Genomic DNA, 21,915 nt, shown 5'->3' with positions numbered 1-21,915 from the left:
AGAGGTGCAAGTGGGGGACACCTATGGCTAACACCACCTACAATTGAATCGCTAAGGCATCGTCAGAAAATAAAGAACTCTTCCCATCAAAATAATCTACCCTGTTACACATTGCTGGAGGCTTCTAGCACCTGAACCCCAATTACTCAAGATTGGGGGTACAGGTGAACAAAATTAAAGCTGCAAATGAGGGACACCTGTGGCTAACACTAACACCCCTTAAAATTTCATCGCTAAGGCATCGTCAGAACATAAAGAACTCTGCCCATCAAAAAAATCTACCCTGTTACGTTAGAAGCCTCCAGCTTCTAATGTAACAGGATGATACGTTAGAAGCTGGAGGCTTCTAGGGGCATAGTTCAGTGTTTAATTGATTTCAAAGTAGGCCTACACATGCACACTTGTTGTAACAGGTAAAATTAAAAATTTTTTAAAACTTTTAAAAGTTTATAAACTGTGTTATGTTTTGCAGCTCCAGACTATTTTTCTTTAGTGGAAGAGGAGGCAAAATGGCTCTTTTGATAGTAAAGGTTGCTGACCCCTGGTCTAGGTGGAGTTCAAGGGGAATCTCATTGGCTTATGCATGCCTACTATCAACCTCATCTAAAAAATCATAATATAAATGACATAAAATAATAAAACACTAGACAATTGAATGTGGAAAACTTTTGGCTGTGGCCCTTTAAATTTAACTTGAAGTTTAATAACTCATAAACCATAAACATTGCATAACCAAAAGCCTTAGTCATTCAAGGATCAAGCACCATAAATCAAACAGAAACTACCAAATTAAATCATGTGAACTACTGTCCTCCCACAAAGTGGGTGACAATACCTCTAATAAAGATAAACCACAACAGTGTGGGCAGGTTCGAAAGCTTGCAGCTTGCTTGTTGTAGATTAAATGGCCACAGGTCCAAACGACCAGCTCAGTGTGATGGCTAGATGGCTTAGGGTTTGGATGTTGACTTTCCTGCCAAAGTATCAGCTATCACATGATCCAGCTGTAGCTTACTCTATTCAACAAAGTCTCCTCTCAGCTTCTCCTCAGCAACTCCACCCAGACTTCATCCTGAAGGGAAAGTAGAAAGCCAGCAGACCAGTTCCAATGATTACTTTCTTATCACCTATTCACTGAATTTCAATAAAGTTACTAAAGAAAGAAATGGGGTGGGTTGACAATCACATCTTTTTTTTGTGAGTCTTGCATAGTTTTTTTTTTCACCTTAAAAATGTACATTTTTAAGGCATCCCTTTTAAGGCATGCAATTTATAGATCTAAATGTATTTTAAATGCTGCCCTCTAAGCCTCATGAAAAGACTCTCTCTCTGTCTGCCAAACTATATGATTTTAAAATTAGGAAAGGTGAACATGACCAGGTTCTCTTACTTCTCTTTCAAGAATTGATAAAAATGTCAAGAATTTTAAAATACATTTTAATGTGGTTCAATAATTAATTTAAGTTAAACTTATGAAAACCATCCACCAACCCCATCACAAACTGAACTGAATTGGGGAATGCCTTTGCATGCAGGTGTTTGATGACAGTCCTCCTCACTATCACAAATGCCAAAAATAAAATAGTGCCATTACATTAGGTTCATACCAAAGATGCTAATGCATTGTCAATCTAGCTTCTAGAACTGTATTTAAATAGTTGTAGAGACAAAAAACACCTTGGTCAGAATGATTTAACAGGTAACATAAAATACAGGGATCAGGACAATGCAATGCAGTGTACAGAGTGTATATGTAACACATGTACATGCTGTATGTCAAATACAATATACTGTATAGTCAGGGGCATGAATAGAAATCAGTTGGCATCCCCAACAAAATAAAAACCTTATAACATTCCACACATCATCAGCCTCCAGCTCTCCACTGGGGAAGTGCCTGGATGCCCACTCCAAACAAATGATAATTACACCCCTGTAAGAAGTTCAAGGACATTGTGTAACATACAGGTGTTCAGAATGTGTAACACAGTGCACTTATATTGCTGGATAACAGCCTTAAGCTGCGTATACACTTCCAATTTTTATCGTTCAAAATGAACGACGAACGAACGACGAACGATCGATTGGGCAAAAATCGTTCGTAAAAAAAGTAACCAACGACGCCGACGAACGAGGAAAGTCGTTGGAAACGAACGACCGGACCGGCGGATCGGATTGGACGACGATCGTTGACCGTCGTTCGTGTGTATGATCGTTCGTTGATCGTCCGTTCACTTCCTGTCGTGCACGTCACTCCCTGTATCGCTCAAACGATCGTATCTATTGTGTGTACAATATCTACGAACGATCGTGTCGTTATCTGTATGTGCAGGATCGGTGCTATACAATCGTTCGCAGATATCGTGCAGGATCGTTCGTCGTTCGTTTAACAACGATAATAATTGGAAGTGTGTACGTAGCTTTAGAAACACATTGGTGTTCAGTGTCCTGCTGATTGCATCCCAAAAGCATTAAGATTAAAAGCTATAGAAATCTGCCAATAGTTTTTAGTTAATGGCATGTCATCACCACCCCCTCCTCCCAATCCCCATTCCCCCAAAACTTACATTATTGTTGATCAGTTAAAACTCAGTTAAAAAAATATACATTAGTGTTTTTTTTTAATACCTACAAGAATAGGTACTTGGCATATACTGCATATATTATTTGAATTCAAGTGTTTTCTTCCATGCTGCTGCCTGTTTGTTTATGCCACTATCCGAAATTTATATCTGGTGGTGGAAAAAAGATCACTCTGCTTGATAGTAAATAGAGTAGATCTCCAAGAGGGAGCTACAGGTTCAGCACAGGGCTTCAGGTCAAGGCCCTAATGTACAGGACTACGGGTTTGATATTTTAAATGCCAAGACAATCCTGCCAAGTACAGGAAGGTAGGGAACCCTTGTCATGAATGCATTTTCATGCTTTGCAATGTAATACAGTGCAAGTGCATAATTGATCTGCCTTGGAGCGCCATTTGAGGCAAGGTTTCAACTTGGTCTTTATTAAAGTTGACCCCCAACCAAATAAATCCCTCTCTCATTTAACCAAACACTAGAATAAAAAAATGTATATGCCCCTTTTTACTTCACAGAGCAGAAGCCCCAGTCATCTTTTTTTTCCAGGAGGAGGGGGTCCTTCTGATGTCCACATCACTTGTATGACTTCCAACTGGGTGTCCAGCGATGGAGTTCCCTGATGAATAAGAGAAAGGCTTATAAGTGCATAACTCTTTTGGAGGGAAAGGGACAACTTTTATCTCTTTTATCCCTACATAATGTTAATAGTGTTAAGGCGATCTTCTATTGATCCCAGATAAAATTTTTCCCTCTTTCTGATAGCTTCTGTTTACAGCACTGGAAGAATGTAACACATGCAACTTAATGTGTGGTTAGATCACTCAAAACTTTATTGTTTGCGCACAGTTTATATAACAGTTCAAAGACATGATTAGTGCATGATCACATGACTACAGACAATTAGCAGACATGACAAATGTCCTTGTGGTTCTCTTAGAACAAGATATTTTGTCAAAGTAACAGATATATGGCCATAGGCAGGAAAGGAAGAGTTTCAAGGCAAAAAGGGGGGAAGCAGACGTTAGTTTACTGATAAGAAGAGTACAACTAGTTTCAACATAATTCAATCACCTATAAAACATAACAAAAGTACAAAAATATTAAACTTCAAGAATCAGCAAAATTCCTCAGCTACTTTCAATTCCCTCTTATCCTTCAACAAAGGATAACTACTTGACCTCATACCTCTGTTCCTTTACCTACAAATAGACAGCTTCAGGTTCTTGGGCATACATAACTTGGGGAAGCTGAGTGATTCTCTGTAGTACCGTCATCCTACAGTGGGGTATTTCAGAGGGGTTACAAGTCATATGTATATAGTATGTGTATGTATTATAGTATGTGTAAATATCATGGATTTTTCCTCCGGGTTATCATAGGTTTTACAGCTGTTGCAAAAGTTATACGGGTTATGAGGTAAACGTATATATCTTTCAGTAACATCAGTGTCATTATAGATATTGCTAAAGACTAAGCAGTATGCTGACTGGAGTGGAGACAGCAATCGTACAAGAAGTTAACATATCTTGAGTACTATCCATATCAGATAAGCAAAAACTAGAGCTATTATATATTTCTTTGGCAAGACGTTCCCATATGTTACCACGGAAGTCAGTCTAATCACTATTCTCAAATCCTCGTCGGTGCATAGACAGGGTAGAGTCATTCTTTAGGCTTACAAAAAAAATCTACAAAACATAACAAAAGTACAAAAATAACTAACTTCAAGAATCAGCAAAATTCCTCAGCTACTTTGATTAAGTATGTAGGGCAATGGATGTGATCTGCCACACCCTCATTTTCTGTACCATAAAACTGCATATTTTCCATATATTCGTTTTTCAAAATAAATTAGTTATTTATATTATTAAATTAGTTTTCATATCAGTGTATTTATCTATCTCTATCCAAAAAGGAGAATAACTGAGGGACAGTCCCTCCAAACCAGGATCAGTTGGAGGCATGACAGCAAAAGGGGACAGTAGAGGACTGGTGGTTCCCTGCACCCAGCAATTGACAAATGATCATTGTGCTGCCTGTAAAAGATACCCCTACAACACCCCACACACACCCAACTCGCGCCTATTGACTGCTTCAGTATAAGCCATGCCCCTTGTCAGTTTATTGGTTGAGGCTCGCAGCTTTTCTCTTCCGGGTAGGGAGAGTGAAGGGAGTTCTTCAGCCAGGTATGTAGGCAGCTGTGTTCTGTGGTAATATTAGAATGTTTCTATTTTCTGCATTCCCGTCATTATTCTGTTACCCATTCCATTGTCGCTTCACCGTCGTATCCTCTGACCAGAAGACAGGGTGCTGTCAGTTTTGTATACGCGTTCTGCTTGTGTGAATTTGTTTTATGTGTTTATGAGGCTGACCTCTGCTCCTTTGTTAGATTGATCCGTACAGAGGTAAGGAATGGCAGTGCTCTGTGCCTCAGTGTATGTAGAATGATACTACATGATACTACATTTCAACCAAACTTGCATCTGACACTGCTGATCTTTGTACAGCGCTGTGGTATATGTCAGAGGTGTATAAATGTATAATAAAAGTGTGTGTGACTTGGGGGGGGGGGCATTAGAGTGTTAGCGCCTCTGTACAGAGACTGATGGGGCCAGCTCAGTTTTATTGTAAAGCACCATGGTATATGTCAGAGCTAAATAAATCTATATATATAAAATTGGATGTATGTCAGATCACATCTGCAATATGCAGTCCAGTTTTGGGCACCCTTCACAAAAAGGAGACTGTGGAATTGGATAGAGTGCGGAGAAGGACAACGAAACTAATAAAAAGAATGGAGGAGCTCCGCTTTGAGAAGTGATTAGCTGAACTGAATCTATTATCCCTTGAGAAGAAATGTTTAAGGGGGGGCATATGACCACCCTGTTCAAATATATAAATGGTCCATATAGAGAACTCTTTTCCCCATTATTCACTTTGAGATCATTACAAAGAACAAGAGAGCACTCTTTGCGTCTGGAGGAAAAGAAGTTTAATTTCTGGATTAAGGAAGGAATTCTTCACTGTAAGGTCTGTGAAAATGTGGAATCTGTTCCCGCAGGAAGTAGTTTCAGCAACTACTATAAATTGCTTTAACCCCCCTAGCGTTCTAATTCTGTCAGTTTTTTGAGGCAAAAAGTGATCCTCTTTTTTTTGCATAGAAATTTTTTATATTGTGGGCCTGTAATTCTTAGGATTACCTCCGGGGTATGATAATTATATTTATTTATTATATTACAATCATAAATTATAATATAATAAATAATAATGAAATGATAGACCACAACAATGTAATTTATAAAAAAAAAAAACAAATGTATTAAAAAATGTCAAAAGGTCAGGGATAATAGTAGGTAAAATGTAAATCAGGTCACTGGGCAATGATGTTTGGTGCACTAAAATATGTCCTTTTATTTTTTTTTATATGTTGTGTAGTGTTTTTTACTGTAAAAACCATTTAAAAGCAGATTACATTGTAATCTGCTTTTAAATTTTCTGCCTGGCCACACCCCCTGAATACATCACAACTCACATCACCAGGAAGATGTCACATCTTCTGGGTGATGCAAGTGGCGATGTCCCACCCTGGCTCACCCCCTGCATCCACCAATGCTGCTGCTCACATCTCCAGGGAGATGCAAAGCACAATGCAGGACTTCTGCATTGTGCATCGCATCTTCCGGATGATGCGAGCAGCAATAGTAAATATTGAGGGTGGTGCCAGCGGTCATTTCCTGCTGCACCACCCCCAGAATTTACTATTGCTGCTCGCATCTGCAGTTAGATGTGATGCACAATGCAGAAGTCTAGCATTGTGCTTCGCATCTAACTGCTGATGCGAGCAGCGGAGTGGCTGGGACCCCAGGTAGTATTTAAAAGCAGATTACTCCGTAATCTGCTTTTAAATTTCCGCCTGGCCACGCTCCCTAATTCAGAAACGTCCTGGCATCAGAGCAGGATCATTAGATTGCCGCTGGAGCAAGGGAGGGCTTGTTTTTTTACCCCGAGTGTGACTCAGGAATACCGCTTTTTGCAAGTGGAATCCACCTCGAGTAACACTCGGGATTATCGCTAGGGGGGTTAAGAAAAAGCTGGATGTTTTTTTCTAGAAGCACAGAATATAACCGGGTATTAAGCATTTAAAGTAAATACTGTTGATCCAGGGAACATTCGCTTGCCTCATGGAATCTGGAAGGAATTTTTTTCCCCTGTTGAAGCAAATTGTACCCAGGGTTTTTTTTTGCCTTCCTCTGGATCAACTATGTCTTATAGGATTTTATATCTGCGATATGTTTATTTCCCTAGTGTTTGAACTTGATGGATTTTTTTCTTTTCAACCTAACCTACTATATGTTTGTGTGTATGTTCCACCATAACTCGAAAACACATGGAGACATTTCAACCAAACTTGCTATACATATAAATGAAACTCATGTGAGTGCACCAGTCATCTTTGTACAGCGCTGTGCTATATGTCAGAGCTATATTTGGATGTGTGTATGTCATCACTCTGAAACGCATCGAGACATTAAAATTAAACTTGCTAGAAATATGACTCAGACTCGTGAGTGCACCACTGATCTTTTTGTACAGCGCTATGGTATATGTCATAGGTATATTTGCATGTATGTATATATGTGTATATGTATTGACAGTGTGCCTTTTGCCTATGTTTTAACATACTTTTTATTTGGACTCTTTTACAAATTTCTGTCCTGTAATAATGCCTTCAAGAAAATGTAAGGCAATTGGCCGAGTGCAATCAAAGGCAAAAAAAAATGAAACAACACCGAAGACAAGAAAATCTATATAGCTTTATTCCATTACTTTTTCTGTATAATATAGGATTGCAATAAATAAATACTTGAGCAACGCAGGGTAATCAGCTAGTTAAGAATGAAACAGAACCTTGTCACATTGTCATATGTTTCTACCCCTAGTGCTGAAATCCCATAGTGCTGCCTAGTACTAACCCCCCTTTTTGGTGCTGAATGTTAACCCCTTGTATCCAGTGTCTAACTCTATATAACCACCACACCAATGCCCAACCCCACCTCAGCTGGCTGATGCCTAACCTAGCCAAAATCTAATCTTTAAGGTTCCTTAACTTCCAGGTAGCAATATATAACAGGGCCCTGGTGTCTACAAACTGATCTTTTTACAGGTACTAGGTAGTAGAATACTAGCTAGTAGAATACTAACTATGTTGTTAAAATTATAACAACCTTTTTTTTTTTTTTACTTGTGACAGACACACCCACCATTTTATTGAAGGTTCTGAGCTGTTGGTGTTTGTTTTTGCTAACAATGGAGAACAGGGAGGAATAGTAAAGTGTCCAACACAGTTTCACCATGCGTAATAGGTTGTAATTGCTGGTTTTGAAAGAACAGTTATCTAATACACAAAGAACAATTTCTTATTCGCATCAATGCATGACTTAATGGAGCATCTGGTCACTCATGTGAATCGCAGTCATAGGAACGCATAAATCTCTTTTGTGCCAATTCAGTCATAAGACAATTAAACTACCAATGTATTTTTGGCTTGCAGAAGGAAGTGAATATCCAAAACAAACCCACACACAAGTAAATTTGCATGCTGCAGGTTCCTTTTACAATCAGAAAATTGGAAAACCAAAAGTTCATGGGATAACTATCGGTGATCTCTCCTTTTAAGGCAGAACTGAACCCATTGGCAATCACATGTCACTGTTCTGTTGTAGACATCTTCATCTTCCTTTTTTTTCTGCACTCTGATCTATGGTCATCATTTCCAGCACCCACAAGGGAAGCCAGGATTGCTGGGGATCCCTGACAGCTCAGTGGCAAACAGGCAGGTAAGAAGAATTATTGCAGAAGGGACATCAGCTGTCCTTTTCTGCAATAAACACCTGCCCAATCGCCAATTTTCAAAGTGGGTTTTTTTTCCACTTTAAGAATATTGGTTCTTTCAATTGGCAATTTGGTAAGGAGCTCTTAAGCTTAAGCTCTTAAGAATTACTTTTTATTCAGTTCGGTAGCACAATCATTTTGACAGAACAGCTAGCATTTTACAGAGTCACTGTTTTTATGTTAGCTCTGTATTCTAAAGAGAGACCAACACTGGAAGTGGTTAAAGTGAACCTATCACCAAAATTACCAATTATATATATATATATATATTATATATAAAAATATATATATTTTTAGGAGGCTTTTCCTGCAATAGAAATAAAAATGCAAATCCCATGCATGTGCATGAGATCGGCACTCTTTTTTTTTTTTTCCTGATTACTGCAGGCTATGTCACCCAAACTTGTGCCTGTGCAGTGCGAGAGTTCGTTACCTAGACAGGAGAAAGAAGACTGATGAAGATGATTGGGTGAGAGCATCTTCAAGATGGCTGGTCTTGTGGGATGTACCTGGTGTGTAGTCATTATGCCAAGTAAAAATGGGACAGCTGCAAAACAATAACAATTTTAATTGCACCTAAAGCATACTGATGCACATGGTTGGGAGGTTGGTGGCCCATGTGGCTTGGCTGGTCCTGCAGAAGAGCTGTTATAGCAGCTCCACTGATTGCAGTGCTATAGGTCTGACTCAGCAGGAACATGTCAGACTATTGCAAAAAGGCAAATGTAAGACCTTTTATTTTTTGAATATTTTTTTTTTTTTTTTTACTCACCTCCACACAGGCCAGTCTTCCATTTGCAGCACGGCAGACATCTAGCACAGTTCCAGAGAGCAGGCACGTCTCAGCGTGTGTTCAGTGTAGCAATCAGACCTAACAGCTGTTTCTGCAGAACAGTGTCATGAAAACTTTAGTGGCCAAACAGTGTACTACAGTCCCTGTATTATAAATGCGATCCGAAATTCATGCCGGGAAACTGAAGGATCCAGATTATCGATGGACGGATTTTGGATTGTCAACCTGTACAACTTTTTTAATGCAAACCAAAATGTCTGTTAGACCCCCTTGATTTTAAACAAACTAAATCCAAGTTCCATTTTACCCAAGTTTAGCTTTAAAGTCTTTATTGTTTTGTTTTTCCTGCTGTAATGATTACTAGCTAGTAGGAAATTGAATAATTATCCATTGTGCATTGCTCAGATTGTGTCTGCATTGCCATCATATAAATGTCAGGTGATTGTTTTCAGTTTGTAAGCTCCATTATTAGCAACCTATATCAGAGAGCAGTAAATACCTTCACATAATCCAACACTTTTCCCCTTTATGGTTTCTAGGAAAAATGTGTTGCACGCCACACAAGTGATCTATCAAAAAAAAATGTTGCCATTAGCAGCCTGCTAAAGAGGGGAATGTTCAAAGCTTCTAGCCATTGTTACTTGGTTTTCAGTTTTAGATGTATCAAAGACTCTGAAACCCATTTATCCAATGCCTCATCACACAACTTTATGACTTTTGGTTTAATGACCATACAACCTAAAGCAAACATTCTCAATAATGATTTATTTAACTATTGTAATATTTTGTTATTTTCCACATAATAATTTTCAGTTTCTTTTTTCTAGTCCAGACTGTTGATCAAAAAAGTGTACCCCGTTTACAACATTCCCAGTTTCTTCTTCTATCCTGTAATCTACAGCTTTTAACAACATGTTCTAGGGTAAACCTGAATACCTTATTGGTGAGGTAAGCAATAATAATACCAATGTCTTTTTTATTAGTATAATCAATAAGTTATTTTAAGGTGCTCTGAGTGTAAACATTTTAATTCATTCAGAAACTACTGATTTAGTACATTATTCATTCACTTTTGCCGCTTCTGTACATCAGTCCATTTTGTTTTGTTGAATCCCAGGAGGCAATTCCTAACAGTGCTGAAGCTTGCCCACCCCTCCTATTCATGAACATTACTATTGGCTATTAAAAATGCCCATAATTCTCAGAATTTGTCTGAATATAGCTTGGAGCTTTGAGGATATATAAACAGCTGGGGCTGACTGATAAGTGTGCTGCTGCATCCTTATTGTCCAGTCAGCAGAATGGTGTCAGGTCAGCAAATATGTTGTACAGGTTATCTATAGTATACAAAAGTGAAGCCAGCAAGTGACAGAAGAGTGAACCACTAAAATTGGGGAAGAAAATGGAAAATCTTTGGAAAGTAAAACTGGACACTTGTAAATATTTGAACTGTGTATATACATAGCTGTTTAAGCCAGTCACAGCTTTAAGATTATGTTTTCATTCCATCATTTTACAAAAATAGCGTTGTATTTACAGTTGGAGATTCTCTAATTTACTGTATTTTTTAGCTTTTTGTCACTTTGAGCAGTAATTGTCTTTAATTTCAGATCTAAAAATATTAAAGTATAAAACAAAAATTAACAAAATACTGTTGTACTAGTTGTATCACTGTAGTTTATCACTGAATTCAAAGATAATTTTTATTGATAAGCTGTATTTATAATCAACATGTAACACAGCACTATAAACATACTTATGGATAATGAGGGTTTAAGAGACAGGAGAAAACAGAAAAGTGAATTTTTAAACTTTTTTAAATGTGCGGAAATTAGGAGAAAGCCTAATGGGACAAGAAAAAGTGTTCCAGAGAGTCAAGCAGCTCTAGTAAAGGATTGGAGCCGTGCATGTGACAAGGTTATAAGTGAGGAAGTCATTAGTAGGTGTATTAGGGCAGAAAAGTAAGTGAGAGGGATTTGAAGGTAAAGCACAGGAGCTTGAATTTGATTCTATGAAGCCAATGTGGAGAATTGCAAAGGAAAGCAGCACAACAGTGGGAAGCATGGATACATCTGCCTTCAGCATTGATAATAGATTGTAGAGGAGAGAGTTTAGGTAATGGAATAACAGAGAGGAGGATGTTACAGTAGTCTAAACAGGAGATAACAGTACAAGGATTTTGGTGGTCTCTGCTGAAAGGTAGGGATGGATTTTGGAAATGTGCAGGTGAAAGTGATAAGACCTGGAAATGTTCTAAATGTGGGGGGTGAAGGAGAGAGCAGAATCAATGGTGATGCCATGACAACATGCCAATTGGGAGGGACAAAAAGCAGTTGTATTAACTGAAATTGTTCAGGGGGAGATTCTGAAGTGGGAAGGGGGGAGGGTGACGAGTTCTGTTTTATTCTGGTTGAGTTTCAGAAACCTTTCAACTATCCATTATGAGATGGCTGACAGGCAGCATGAAACCTTATCCAGGACTGAAGGAGACAAGTCAGGGGTGGACATAGATTTGTGTGTCATCCGCATACGTATTGCAATGTTACCCAGGGGAAGATATGAGATTGCCAAGTGAGGAGGTGAATAGGGAGAAAAGAGAAGGTCCAAGGACTTGCCCTTGGGGAACAACAACAAGGATGAGTAGGAGAACAGGAAGTACCATTGAAAGAAACTTGAAAGGAGCAGTTAGAATGAAAGCAAACGAAGAGAGTGCAGTGCCACTGATAGCAATGGAGCTCAGAATCTGGATTGGAAAAGGCTGATCAACAGAGGAAAGATCTAGGAGAAGGAGGACAGAAAGGTTTTCATGTGATTTAGCTCTGTTAAATTATGAATGCATTATGTTTCTGTCTTTGGCAGATTTTTGGTGGCATCACACCAATGTCCTCCTCAGTGCCAATATGAGTAACGCTACAGATTCTGGATCAAGTAATATAAATGCTGATTCTATGGGAGGGATTGTGCTGGTCCCTTTCTTCCTAATCACCTTGCTTGGTGTAGTTGTTGCAGTGGTAAGTGTAAAAAGTTTCTAAACACTTTTTCCATATTGCATAAATGTCTTGATTGACTTTTATATTTCCTATTCACTAAAACTCCTCTATGCTATCTAAATAAATATAAAATTTACCATTGGCAGTCTGTAATTATATTTTAAACTGTGTGTTTGCTTATACCTGCATGGTAATGTTAACAAATTTTTATTTTGTGCTTTTTCCATCCATAGATCATGTATGTGAAGAAGAGGAAAAGGTATCTGTGGTGAACTTTACAATGCTACACATTGCATAATTTTAGTCTCCACCAGTCTTCCTTTTTTGTATTTATCATACATTATTTAAAATTTTAGCCACAGTATAAAGTCAGATTGCTTACCTTAATGCAGCAGCTTTTCTCCTTCTTGGAGGGTACACCTTCCTGTTATCTAAAAAATAAAAAAATGCCCTTAAACTTACTGGGGCTCTAAAAAGCTGTTATGTCACTGCTGCAACCAGGATCCAAAATAACAGGAGGTGCAATAAATGAGAACATTACCCCACTTACATTTACTGATTTAATTTAAGTACCCCATGTATAATTAGTATTTGTTATTGAATGATTGTGTTTTAATCAGATATTCTAATATATTTTTATTTCTTAGAGTGGACCGGCTTAGACATCATCTTCTTCCTCTATATAGCTATGATCCAGCAGAAGAAATCCATGAAGCTGAACAGGAATTATTGGGTCAAGAGACTAAGGTCTGTCGTCACACTGATTTTGGAGTACTCTGCGTTTTAGCATTTTTGGAGCATAAATATTAAAAATTGTGTGGTGAAGACCTTGGATGGTATACTTGGCTCTCACCCAGGGTCTTGGTGAGGGTGATTTTTTTATCCAGGGAGGTCAGGGGAATTGTAAGTGCTCCATATTGGAGTGCTTACCATTCTCTGCAATGTTGCACATAGAAAGATAAAATCACGTCATGCTGGGGAAAAAGTAAGTATAATGTCTATGTATTTTTTCCATTTATATGTTTTTGAAATGTTTATGCCTTTCCTTTTGGGGGGTGGGAGAACAGTTTGCTTAAAAAGATGATTTTTCATCTTTGAGTGTTTCAAATGATTACATTGTGCATAAAAGCCTGCTTATAAAAATATTAATGTTTAAAATTCTGCAAGCTTAAAGCTGACGATGATTGTAAGGTGTCTTTTCATTAAAAGAATTAAAAAGAGCCTTTTTGGCGGAATTAAGATACAAATGTGAAATAAAACACTGATTTGTATGACCGCTCTATGTCGGCTCACGATGGGTTAATCCCTGTTCTCTACTACTGTCAGAACCTAATTAGATAAATTCAAGGCGGTCCAAACCCTAGTGTTCCTACTTTTTACCTCCTGTGTACTCTCAGCACTGGTGTAGCCACCTACCTGGCTGGAGTAAATTTCTGGCTGTCCACTGTTCAGATGAAGTCCCCCCTGTATGGTTGCTAAAGGTCACCATGGAGGGGAGGCCTGCTGCTGGTCCTTTTGGGGCATGGTATGGGGCTTGATAAAGTTAGGCGATAGATCTTCACTCCACCTGTAGCTCAGAGGTATAGTAATGTCTCTATAGGTTTGGATCATAATGTGAACCCTGGAATCCACCTAATGGTTATGCTGGTGATGCTTTTGTGCATGTCATAGGATGCCATGTATGTGGAGCTACAGACACAATATGTGAATTTATACTTTTTCCTTAAAGTCCTACTACTGGAGCACTGTGTGCAGACATACAACAGCTTATGTTCAGGTGTGTCTTGTACGGCAAACAGGGGAGCATTGAGTCTGTTAGGTTCTGTGTTTGCTGCAAATCTCACACCTGGTGGGGGATCTGAATGATACAAGTGCACCTATCTTGTGCTCAATTTTGCTTGTATCAAATGCATTCAGATCAGGGTCAAGATCTCACTAGGACTGCCATCCCTGAAGGCAGCTCTTTTTGTGGCTGTCATTGCAGTCAGAAGAGTTTTAGAAATTACTTTAGGTGTCTAAGAGCCTTCTACCACCTTTATTTCCAGACAGGGCAGTTATGCTTGTCCTCCGCCCAAAGGGTACACCAACCTTTTATCTAATCGGGAGACTGTGCTGCCCACATTCTTCCAGTAGATGGCCAATAGATCAGCAAACATTACATGAGCTGTACTCTCTAAGAATACCTGAATATCTAGGCACATACTGTATATGTCATTCAGAACACCTCCTTTTTTCCCTTGGGGCTACCAAAGAATAAGAGAGCCTCCATGCCTCCCAGATTGTCCGAACCATCTGCTCAGGCAATTGATTGGAAATCCTGTTAGGGGTCCCAGCTTATTCATAGCATGTCCTCCTCCTGGGCAGCGACTATTGAAGTGTCATTGGACTTCGACTTAAAGGCGGCAACCTAGTCTCTTGATCACACACTATCATTACTGGATTAAACTGGCAGCCTTAACTTCTGATAGTTTTGGTCAAAAAAGGTCTGTCTACTGGTTTTCTTGTGAGCTTTAAGTATTTTGAACTTCCCTCCCTGAGTGTGCTAGTTATTTTCCATGTGCTGACCGTGAGAGCTCAGAAAAAAGGAAACTGTTACTTACCATAATTTTCCTTTCCTGATAAGCTCCATATCAGCACATCTATACCCACCCCTATTTTTTTTAGAAAGGCTACCTATGGACCTGATAATTTTTTTTTTAAATTCTCTAATACTCATATTTTGTTTTATTGTAGAAGGGACACCACAAAGATGTTGGCTTGCACACTGATTGGCTTTTGCAAGCACATGCTAGCAATATCCAGTCATAGCTAAAAGAGTGAATCTTGTTGTCTTCTAAACATACCATAGCTGTAGCAAAAACAGCAAATTGTTTTACAACTATTTTTAAGACTTATCTATACCAAACAGATATTTATGCTAGTGATTTGAACTCTTTGATTAGGTAATTATCATAAAATATATTGTATGTAGTATGGAAAAGTTTAGTGTAAACTTTAGTATGGAGGCTACTATTAAGAAAAACCTGTAAGTTTGACTAGTCCAGGCCAAGTTTACTTTAAAGGCATTTTAAACTGGAGCTATACTTACCTTTGCTCCAATAAGTCAATGTCATTGAGCTCTCCCACCAGTGCTAACACCTTCTTGCTGTTTTTGTTTTGTGCAGGATCTTTTGAGGAAAGGGACAGAATAAATTCTGTAATTATTGACACATGCTGACACATTGGGCCTGATTTATTAAAGCACTGCAAGACTGGAGAAGATATACTTTTATCAGTGAGCCTGGGTGATCCAAAAACCTGGAATGGATCTAATCCAGGACTGAAAACATTTGCTAATAAATAACAAATCACTTTAAGAAATCCATTCCAGGCTTGCTGGATCGCCCAGGTTTATTGATGAAAATGTATCCTCTCCAGTTTTGGAGAGCTTAATAAATCAAGCTCATTGTTCTTAAGAATTCATTTTCACTATTTTTTATAATGCATACTATTGCCTCTAGAGCTGTAATCAACATGAAAAATCATGTAAAACTCCACACAATGCATAAATAAACTTCTGAAAAAAAATCTGAATTTTACAGATGTAAAACTGAACAAAATGTGACTGCATTTGCTTATCAAACGAATAATGTTTCGAAAAAATAAATGGAGCATAAGCAAGGTAGACACTTTGGGCATATGATAGACAGCAGATGATTCAAGCACAAATCACAGCTTGTCTTTTACAGAGAAAGGATGACATCCAGCAAGCAAGACTTTATATGTTCAAACCTCCTGACATACCCTTCCCCACCAAAACATACCATTTTACACATTCAGCTATTATAAAAATTCACAAAGTAAAAAGCTTGCTCCATGGTATATTTACATGTTAGATGTTTAAGAAAGGGAGTGATCCAGTTTTGTTTTTTTAAAGCTCAGGGAGCTGAAATGCACAATTGAGTCAGTCATTATTGTTAACAAATCTTTGGACGCTGAGTTCTATATAGCCAGACCATACTCAAGGCAAGCAGCCAGTTGTAATTCTTAACAGTATGATGATTTTTCTTTTTATTTAGAACAGATGATACATATTTTTTTAAATACCCTAACAGTCTTTTTTTTTCTTTGTAGGTTGTACATGGCTGGACAAGTGGGTATCATCAATATAAGAGAGCATCACTGAGGGATGTAACAGCCTAGGTCTCTCCCATTAGAAAAGTCTTCAGGTGGGCTAGAGCAAAATTCAACAACCTACCTATCATGCTTTATTTACAGCTGGTTTAATGATTATGTATAAATTATTAATCTCTATTTACATATGTACATATAAAAAAAAAAAACTTGAGTATGTTTGCATGTTAATATATAAATTGGAGTGTATATATATATATATGTATATATATATATATATATGTTCTACATAATTTCAGTTGCTCCCTAGAACTTAAAAAAAAATACTGAAACTAAAAATAATATTTTCACTTTGGAGGAATGGTGATTCAAAACCATTACATTACGACTTATTTGTAACTTTGGAGTCCTACAGTTAAGGCCCTCAGTTCACTTTATTGCTATTTTTGTTGTCTCTGCCTGTCAAAAATGAGAAGTTGAGTCAATTAAATTGATAGACAAAAACTGTGACACACTGCAGATACGCCGTTAAAAGTAAAAAGAGGAATCACTGGGAACTTTCGAGTAATGTATCTTGTACCGAAGAAGTTCATGGATGCCATTACTAAATAACCCTAGGTGCAGTGCTGATCTAAAGGCTTTAGTGCTTTCTAAAACATTTACATGGTACAAGTGTTTTAGGTGTTTCTGATCATCATGCTTGTTCTGGTTCAGAAACCCTGAAAGTAATGAGAAACCTAAACAACTAGTATCTTGAGAGGAAGTGAGCAGTGTTGTCCTTCAGTTCTCTGTCTTCAGATTGTCTTAATCATTTTGGTTCATGTATCAGAACTGTATGTAATGGTTTAAATTGTATATTTTGGGACATGAGTATGACAGTGAACCTGCAGTTTGAAACAGTTTATTACTCTTAAAAATGTGTGACCATACCTTTTTACAAGGTAATAAACACTGTAAGAGTCTCATTTCATAGTAATATGTCTGCAGTCACTTTTTAAGTTAAACTTTTACTGCTTCTTCTTTTTCTGTTTTGTAATACTTCTTTCCTGCTGCAGCAAATGAGCAGGTTTATTCTCCAGGTATTATCCATGTAATGACGCCTAGGTACATTTTAATTTAAGACTCTCATGTGCCTCAAATGATTACTCTCTAATGCCAAATTGCAGTCAAAATGTATTACTGGAAGTGAAAAAAAGAGCTGGCTACAGTAGGAAGGGATTTTCTAATATGTTTTCTTCATGGCTTTATACTGCTGTGCCACGTTGTTTTTTTACTAATTGTTGTGTTAAAGGCAGTTCATCCTTTCTTGTTTGCATTTTTCCATATTTTACAGCAAGCTTGGGGATGATGTTTAAAATTGTGTGTGTGTGTGTTACCTCACCATACAGGGGAAACCAATTATCCTCTTTTTTGTATAGCCTAAATGTGGAACCTTATGCTTTCAGTTAAACATTTTTTAGTTATTGGTGTGTCTATAATTTTAAATAAGTATACATTATGTAATAAACATGCACTCCAAGCAGACCTGCAAGGGTAACATAGAAAAAATGGCCCCTAAAAATTTTTTCCAGTATGGCAAGTGAAGATATCATGGTTCACAAATAAAAAAGCAGACATCCTATCCCCCACATAAAAAATGTCCAGAAATCTTGCCTTTCAAAAAAAAGGCAGATATCATGTCCTAGATAACAAGGGTAGCCATTGTATATGCCAAATATATCAACAATAAATTTGGATGATTCTATGAAGAATAATATTCGGTATCTTACTCCATAATAGTACTTTAATGAGGAATAGTCAATTTCAGGCTCTATGTCCGTCACTGACACAGGTTCTATGTCAGTCATATTTGGTGGTGTATGTGTTTGCCAGAGACTTTCGATCTGGTTGGAGATTTGAGATTTTTCAGTCTGGAAAAAGTTCACAAACATGGGTGCTTCAAAAATGGTTGTACATCCCATGGTTTATGCGTGCTACCTCTCCTTTCATAGAACCAACCATGCTTGGAGCAGCATTGGTTGCCCAGTTGATCCCTAAATCTTTGATTGGTGGACCTTTTAATAGATGTCCTCCCCTGTTTTAATTCCTTTGAGGTTTTATAGAGAAACAAGTTCCTCTATCATTTCAAACTGATCAATTCATAAAATAATGTAGTAGAACAAGGACACGCTGGTGGTGTCCAAAGTTTTTTTAATTCCATGTATGCTTTGTAGCCTATGGCCAGAAAGAAGCTTACAGATTTTAAAAATTTTTTTAGTGGGAAAAAATGCATATTACTTTAAAAAAAACCTTATAGCGTACCTTTTGGAGCGCAAAGCGTGATGTAGGCATCCCGGGAGGCTTTTGGGTGCTCCTGCGCATGTCCGAGCATCTTGGGCATGCACAGAAGGAGCCTTTTAGTTCAAAGAAAAAATATTTGCCGATCCTACGCATGCGCAGTGAGATCGGCATGTTTTTTTCACAACTTTTTCTTTCCACGTCACCCGACCCAGACGCGGGATGGGGTGATACAGGAAGAAGAGGAGAAGATGGCTGTCCCGGAGCTCGGCTCCGGGGCGGATGCCAGGACAACACGGGATCAGATGGAAGACACTCCCGGATGAATAGGACTGCCCTACGGGATTGAAGGTAAGTGTTTTTTTATTTTTTAGATCCTCTTTAAGGTCAGTACATCTTATATTTGAGAGGAAAAGGAAACCTTTAGTGTTAACTCCAGGGCATAGGACCATTGCTTATTGATGGTCCATATAGCACATGCGCTGACCTTAAAGGTTTTCATAAACCTTGACCATAATTGTCCTTTTAGCAGTAAATATTTACACTATGCTGCTGCTTGTGTATGTAAGTAGCTTAATAAACAGTTGAACTATATATTTATTATCTATTTTACTAAACAAATTTAGTTCTGTTCATACAGTTTTGTATTTTTTGCATTAACAAGACCAAAGCAGAATTATATATTTTTTTAAGTGATACTGTTCATATATTTGAATTTCATCTGTGCTTTTACCTGGCATTTACAATAAATGCCATAGAATTGCACATCATGTCCCCAAATGTAACCATAAGTTTTTCTGTTAGAGAAATCACTGTATGCAAACAGATGTTCCTATGTATCCTCCTGTTTGCTTTTACTTCAGTATTCAATATAAAGATACTGTAAAAGTATGGGTATTTGAGAACCGAAAATCAATTCTGCTCCTCAACTTAGAGGTATTGATACTATGTGCATATTATGGTATGTCGTGTTGTTTACCCCGCCATTTGTTGCTGTGTGAGATTATTATTTTGTAATTAGAAATACATTTAGGTTATTTTATAAACTGTATGAATAATGCTGAAGGCTTGCCTTTTGTGGTATGGACATAAATGTAAAAAAATCTTGTTAACATGTAAATGTTAAAGTAAATACGAATGTTCAAATTATATTGCTTTTTGTTTTGTTATTAACTCTCAACTATGGGTAGTGCATTTTTATAGAAAAATAGGAGTATTGATGCACAAAATATGTGTTTCAGGTTGTTTATAATCATGCATGGAAGCAGGGCTAGAATAAAGTGAATTTTGCTTTACTCACTTAACCCCCATAGCATTCCAATTCTGTCCGTATTTCTACGCTAAAAGCGTTACATGTTTTTGCATAGAAATTTATTTTACATTGTAAGCCTATAATTCTTAGGCATACCTCACCGAAATATGTCCAATAGTTATTAAATTTAATAATAAACTTAAAAAAAAAACACAAAAGTCTGTACAGTACAGTAGCAACTCCCGGAAACCCCGGAGATCGTCTCTGCAGTCGCTGTCTGGAGATTGGAGGAGGAAGACATGTCCCGAGGACCTGCAGGGACCAGCAAAATGCTGGGGGACGCCAACGGAACAAGGTGTTTTTTTTTTAAATGTTTTTAGCGACCCTTAGTGGTAAATCCACCCTTGGTCACACTTGGGAATACAGCTAGGGGGGTTAAAGGAATGTCTTGTGTGAGCCACAAGTCATAGCTTACCTAGGACCATGGATTCCACTAAGACAGCATGTTAGCCCAGTGCATACATTGGAGTGAGTCACATGGTTCTTCATATGTATTGCGGCTGTGAGTTTATTTTTCAATTCTTGTACAAAATGGAGTAGCCAGGGAATCAGACAGACAAGTATATATTTATTTTTTTCCTCAATCAGAGCACTACTAGGGGACACCTAAAGTGTTTCTAAACAGGTAAACTGAAAAATAAACACCAGTCTGATGAAGACTAAACAAGTCTATGGGAGCAGAGGACCTCAGTGATGTTGGTTGGTTTTGACACAAGATCCCAGGTCCCAGGAGGTTATCACTTTCAGCTTTATGAGTTTTCAGACCTATCAGCACAAATCTTCTGATGCTAAAACCTAATTATTTTTAAGGTACATTCGACAAATGTTTTAGATGCACAAAGCAAATTTCTTTTATCAAGCAGAGTTTCCTACTTTTAATTATATTTCAACACGCTAGGTTCAGTAAATGTTTACTTTAATCATCCAATAGTGTGAAAAGCAGCGTTTCCTTATTGAATTTGTTCAGAATCCAATTATCAAAGGCAAAATCCCTGTTCACTGTAAATATTCATAATTCATTATTTATAAAAATAATATTGAATTTGAGGGAAGATTCTTAGCTTCCCTAGTAAATCAGACAATTTTTTCTCTGTTCTCTTCCATTCATATTATATAGTCATTAAAAGGTGCAGCTCATGTTGACAGCATATTTGAACATATGACACACAAAATTGACATGGTGTATTCATTTCGTTTTTTAACAACGCAGATTTGTATTGTAGAAAATGTCAGGACACCCTTAAATTAACTCTTTTTCTCTATTGATTTTTGACAGGGAATCCCTCATATGTTCTGTGCGGGACTGTGCATACCACGCCCACACTAACCTTGGTTGGTGGTCGGCACCCACACATATTCACCTCACCAAATCTGGCCCTCCGTGCAAAAAGTTTGGACACCTCTGGTTTAAAGGGACTTACATTTTTTTTCCCAAAAATGGAATACACAATGAATTCCAAAACAAGAAAATTGCTAAAAACGCAATGGGCCCAATATAATAAATCTCCCCAAGGCTGGGAAGGGTACACTTTCGTGTAATCACCTGGGTGATACAGCAAACCTGGAATAGATCTGGTCCAGGATTGAAAACATTTGCTATCAAATAGCAAATGACTTTTAAGAAATCCATTCCAGGATTGCTGGATTAGCCAGGGTAACTGATAAAAGTGTATCTTCTCCAGTCTTCAAGATTTTTAATAAATCAGGCCCAATAAGTAATACTCAAACTCAACCTATGCAAAAGTAGAACAGTATGGGGTAATATAGTTTTTTTTAATGTATTTGAATATAAAAAAAATCAGCTATGTACGATTTATATGTTTAATGCCTTACAAAGCTTGTACAATGTAACTGTTGAACTTACTTGTATACAGTCATAAATAAAAGTAGGTACTTACTATTAAAATTGTTGACTTTTTCCACATATCTGAAACCAGCAAACAATACAAACAAAGGGGA

General features: G+C 37.6%; 1 protein-coding gene across 2 annotated transcripts; it reads left to right on the top strand.

Moving 5' to 3' along the window:
- The first annotated feature begins 4,720 nt into the window (after positions 1–4,720).
- SMIM29 (small integral membrane protein 29) lies at positions 4,721–21,862 on the top strand. Of its 2 annotated transcripts, XM_072422713.1 has the most exons (7): positions 4,721–4,765; positions 10,092–10,212; positions 12,124–12,275; positions 12,488–12,513; positions 12,902–13,001; positions 16,368–16,462; positions 21,233–21,862. In XM_072422713.1, exons 3-6 carry the CDS (start codon positions 12,165–12,167, stop codon positions 16,434–16,436), a joined length of 306 nt encoding a protein of 101 aa, XP_072278814.1. In that variant the 5' UTR covers positions 4,721–4,765; positions 10,092–10,212; positions 12,124–12,164; the 3' UTR covers positions 16,437–16,462; positions 21,233–21,862. The 2 variants fall into 2 exon arrangements, with proteins under 2 accessions (XP_072278814.1, XP_072278807.1); XM_072422706.1 differs by lacking the exon at positions 21,233–21,862 and having other exon boundaries at positions 16,368–19,793.
- Positions 21,863–21,915: the final 53 nt, after the last annotated feature.

Source organism: Pyxicephalus adspersus, chromosome 1 (genome assembly GCF_032062135.1).
Source record: "Pyxicephalus adspersus chromosome 1, UCB_Pads_2.0, whole genome shotgun sequence".
Lineage (NCBI taxonomy): Eukaryota > Metazoa > Chordata > Amphibia > Anura > Pyxicephalidae > Pyxicephalus > Pyxicephalus adspersus.
The sequence above is the reverse complement of the archived record's forward strand: the minus strand, read 5'-3'. Positions and strand labels throughout refer to the sequence as shown.

What these genes read in the sequence shown, in the direction of transcription:
- SMIM29 (XM_072422713.1), top strand. Translation starts at nt 12,165, where the DNA reads ATGAGTAACGCTACAGATTCTGGATCAAGTAATATAAATGCTGATTCT. An exon ending in TATGTGAAGAAGAGGAAAAG is followed by an intron (nt 12,514 to 12,901) that starts GTATCTGTGGTG and finishes TTTATTTCTTAG; the next exon opens with AGTGGACCGGCTTAGACATC. An exon ending in TATTGGGTCAAGAGACTAAG is followed by an intron (nt 13,002 to 16,367) that starts GTCTGTCGTCAC and finishes TTTTCTTTGTAG; the next exon opens with GTTGTACATGGCTGGACAAG.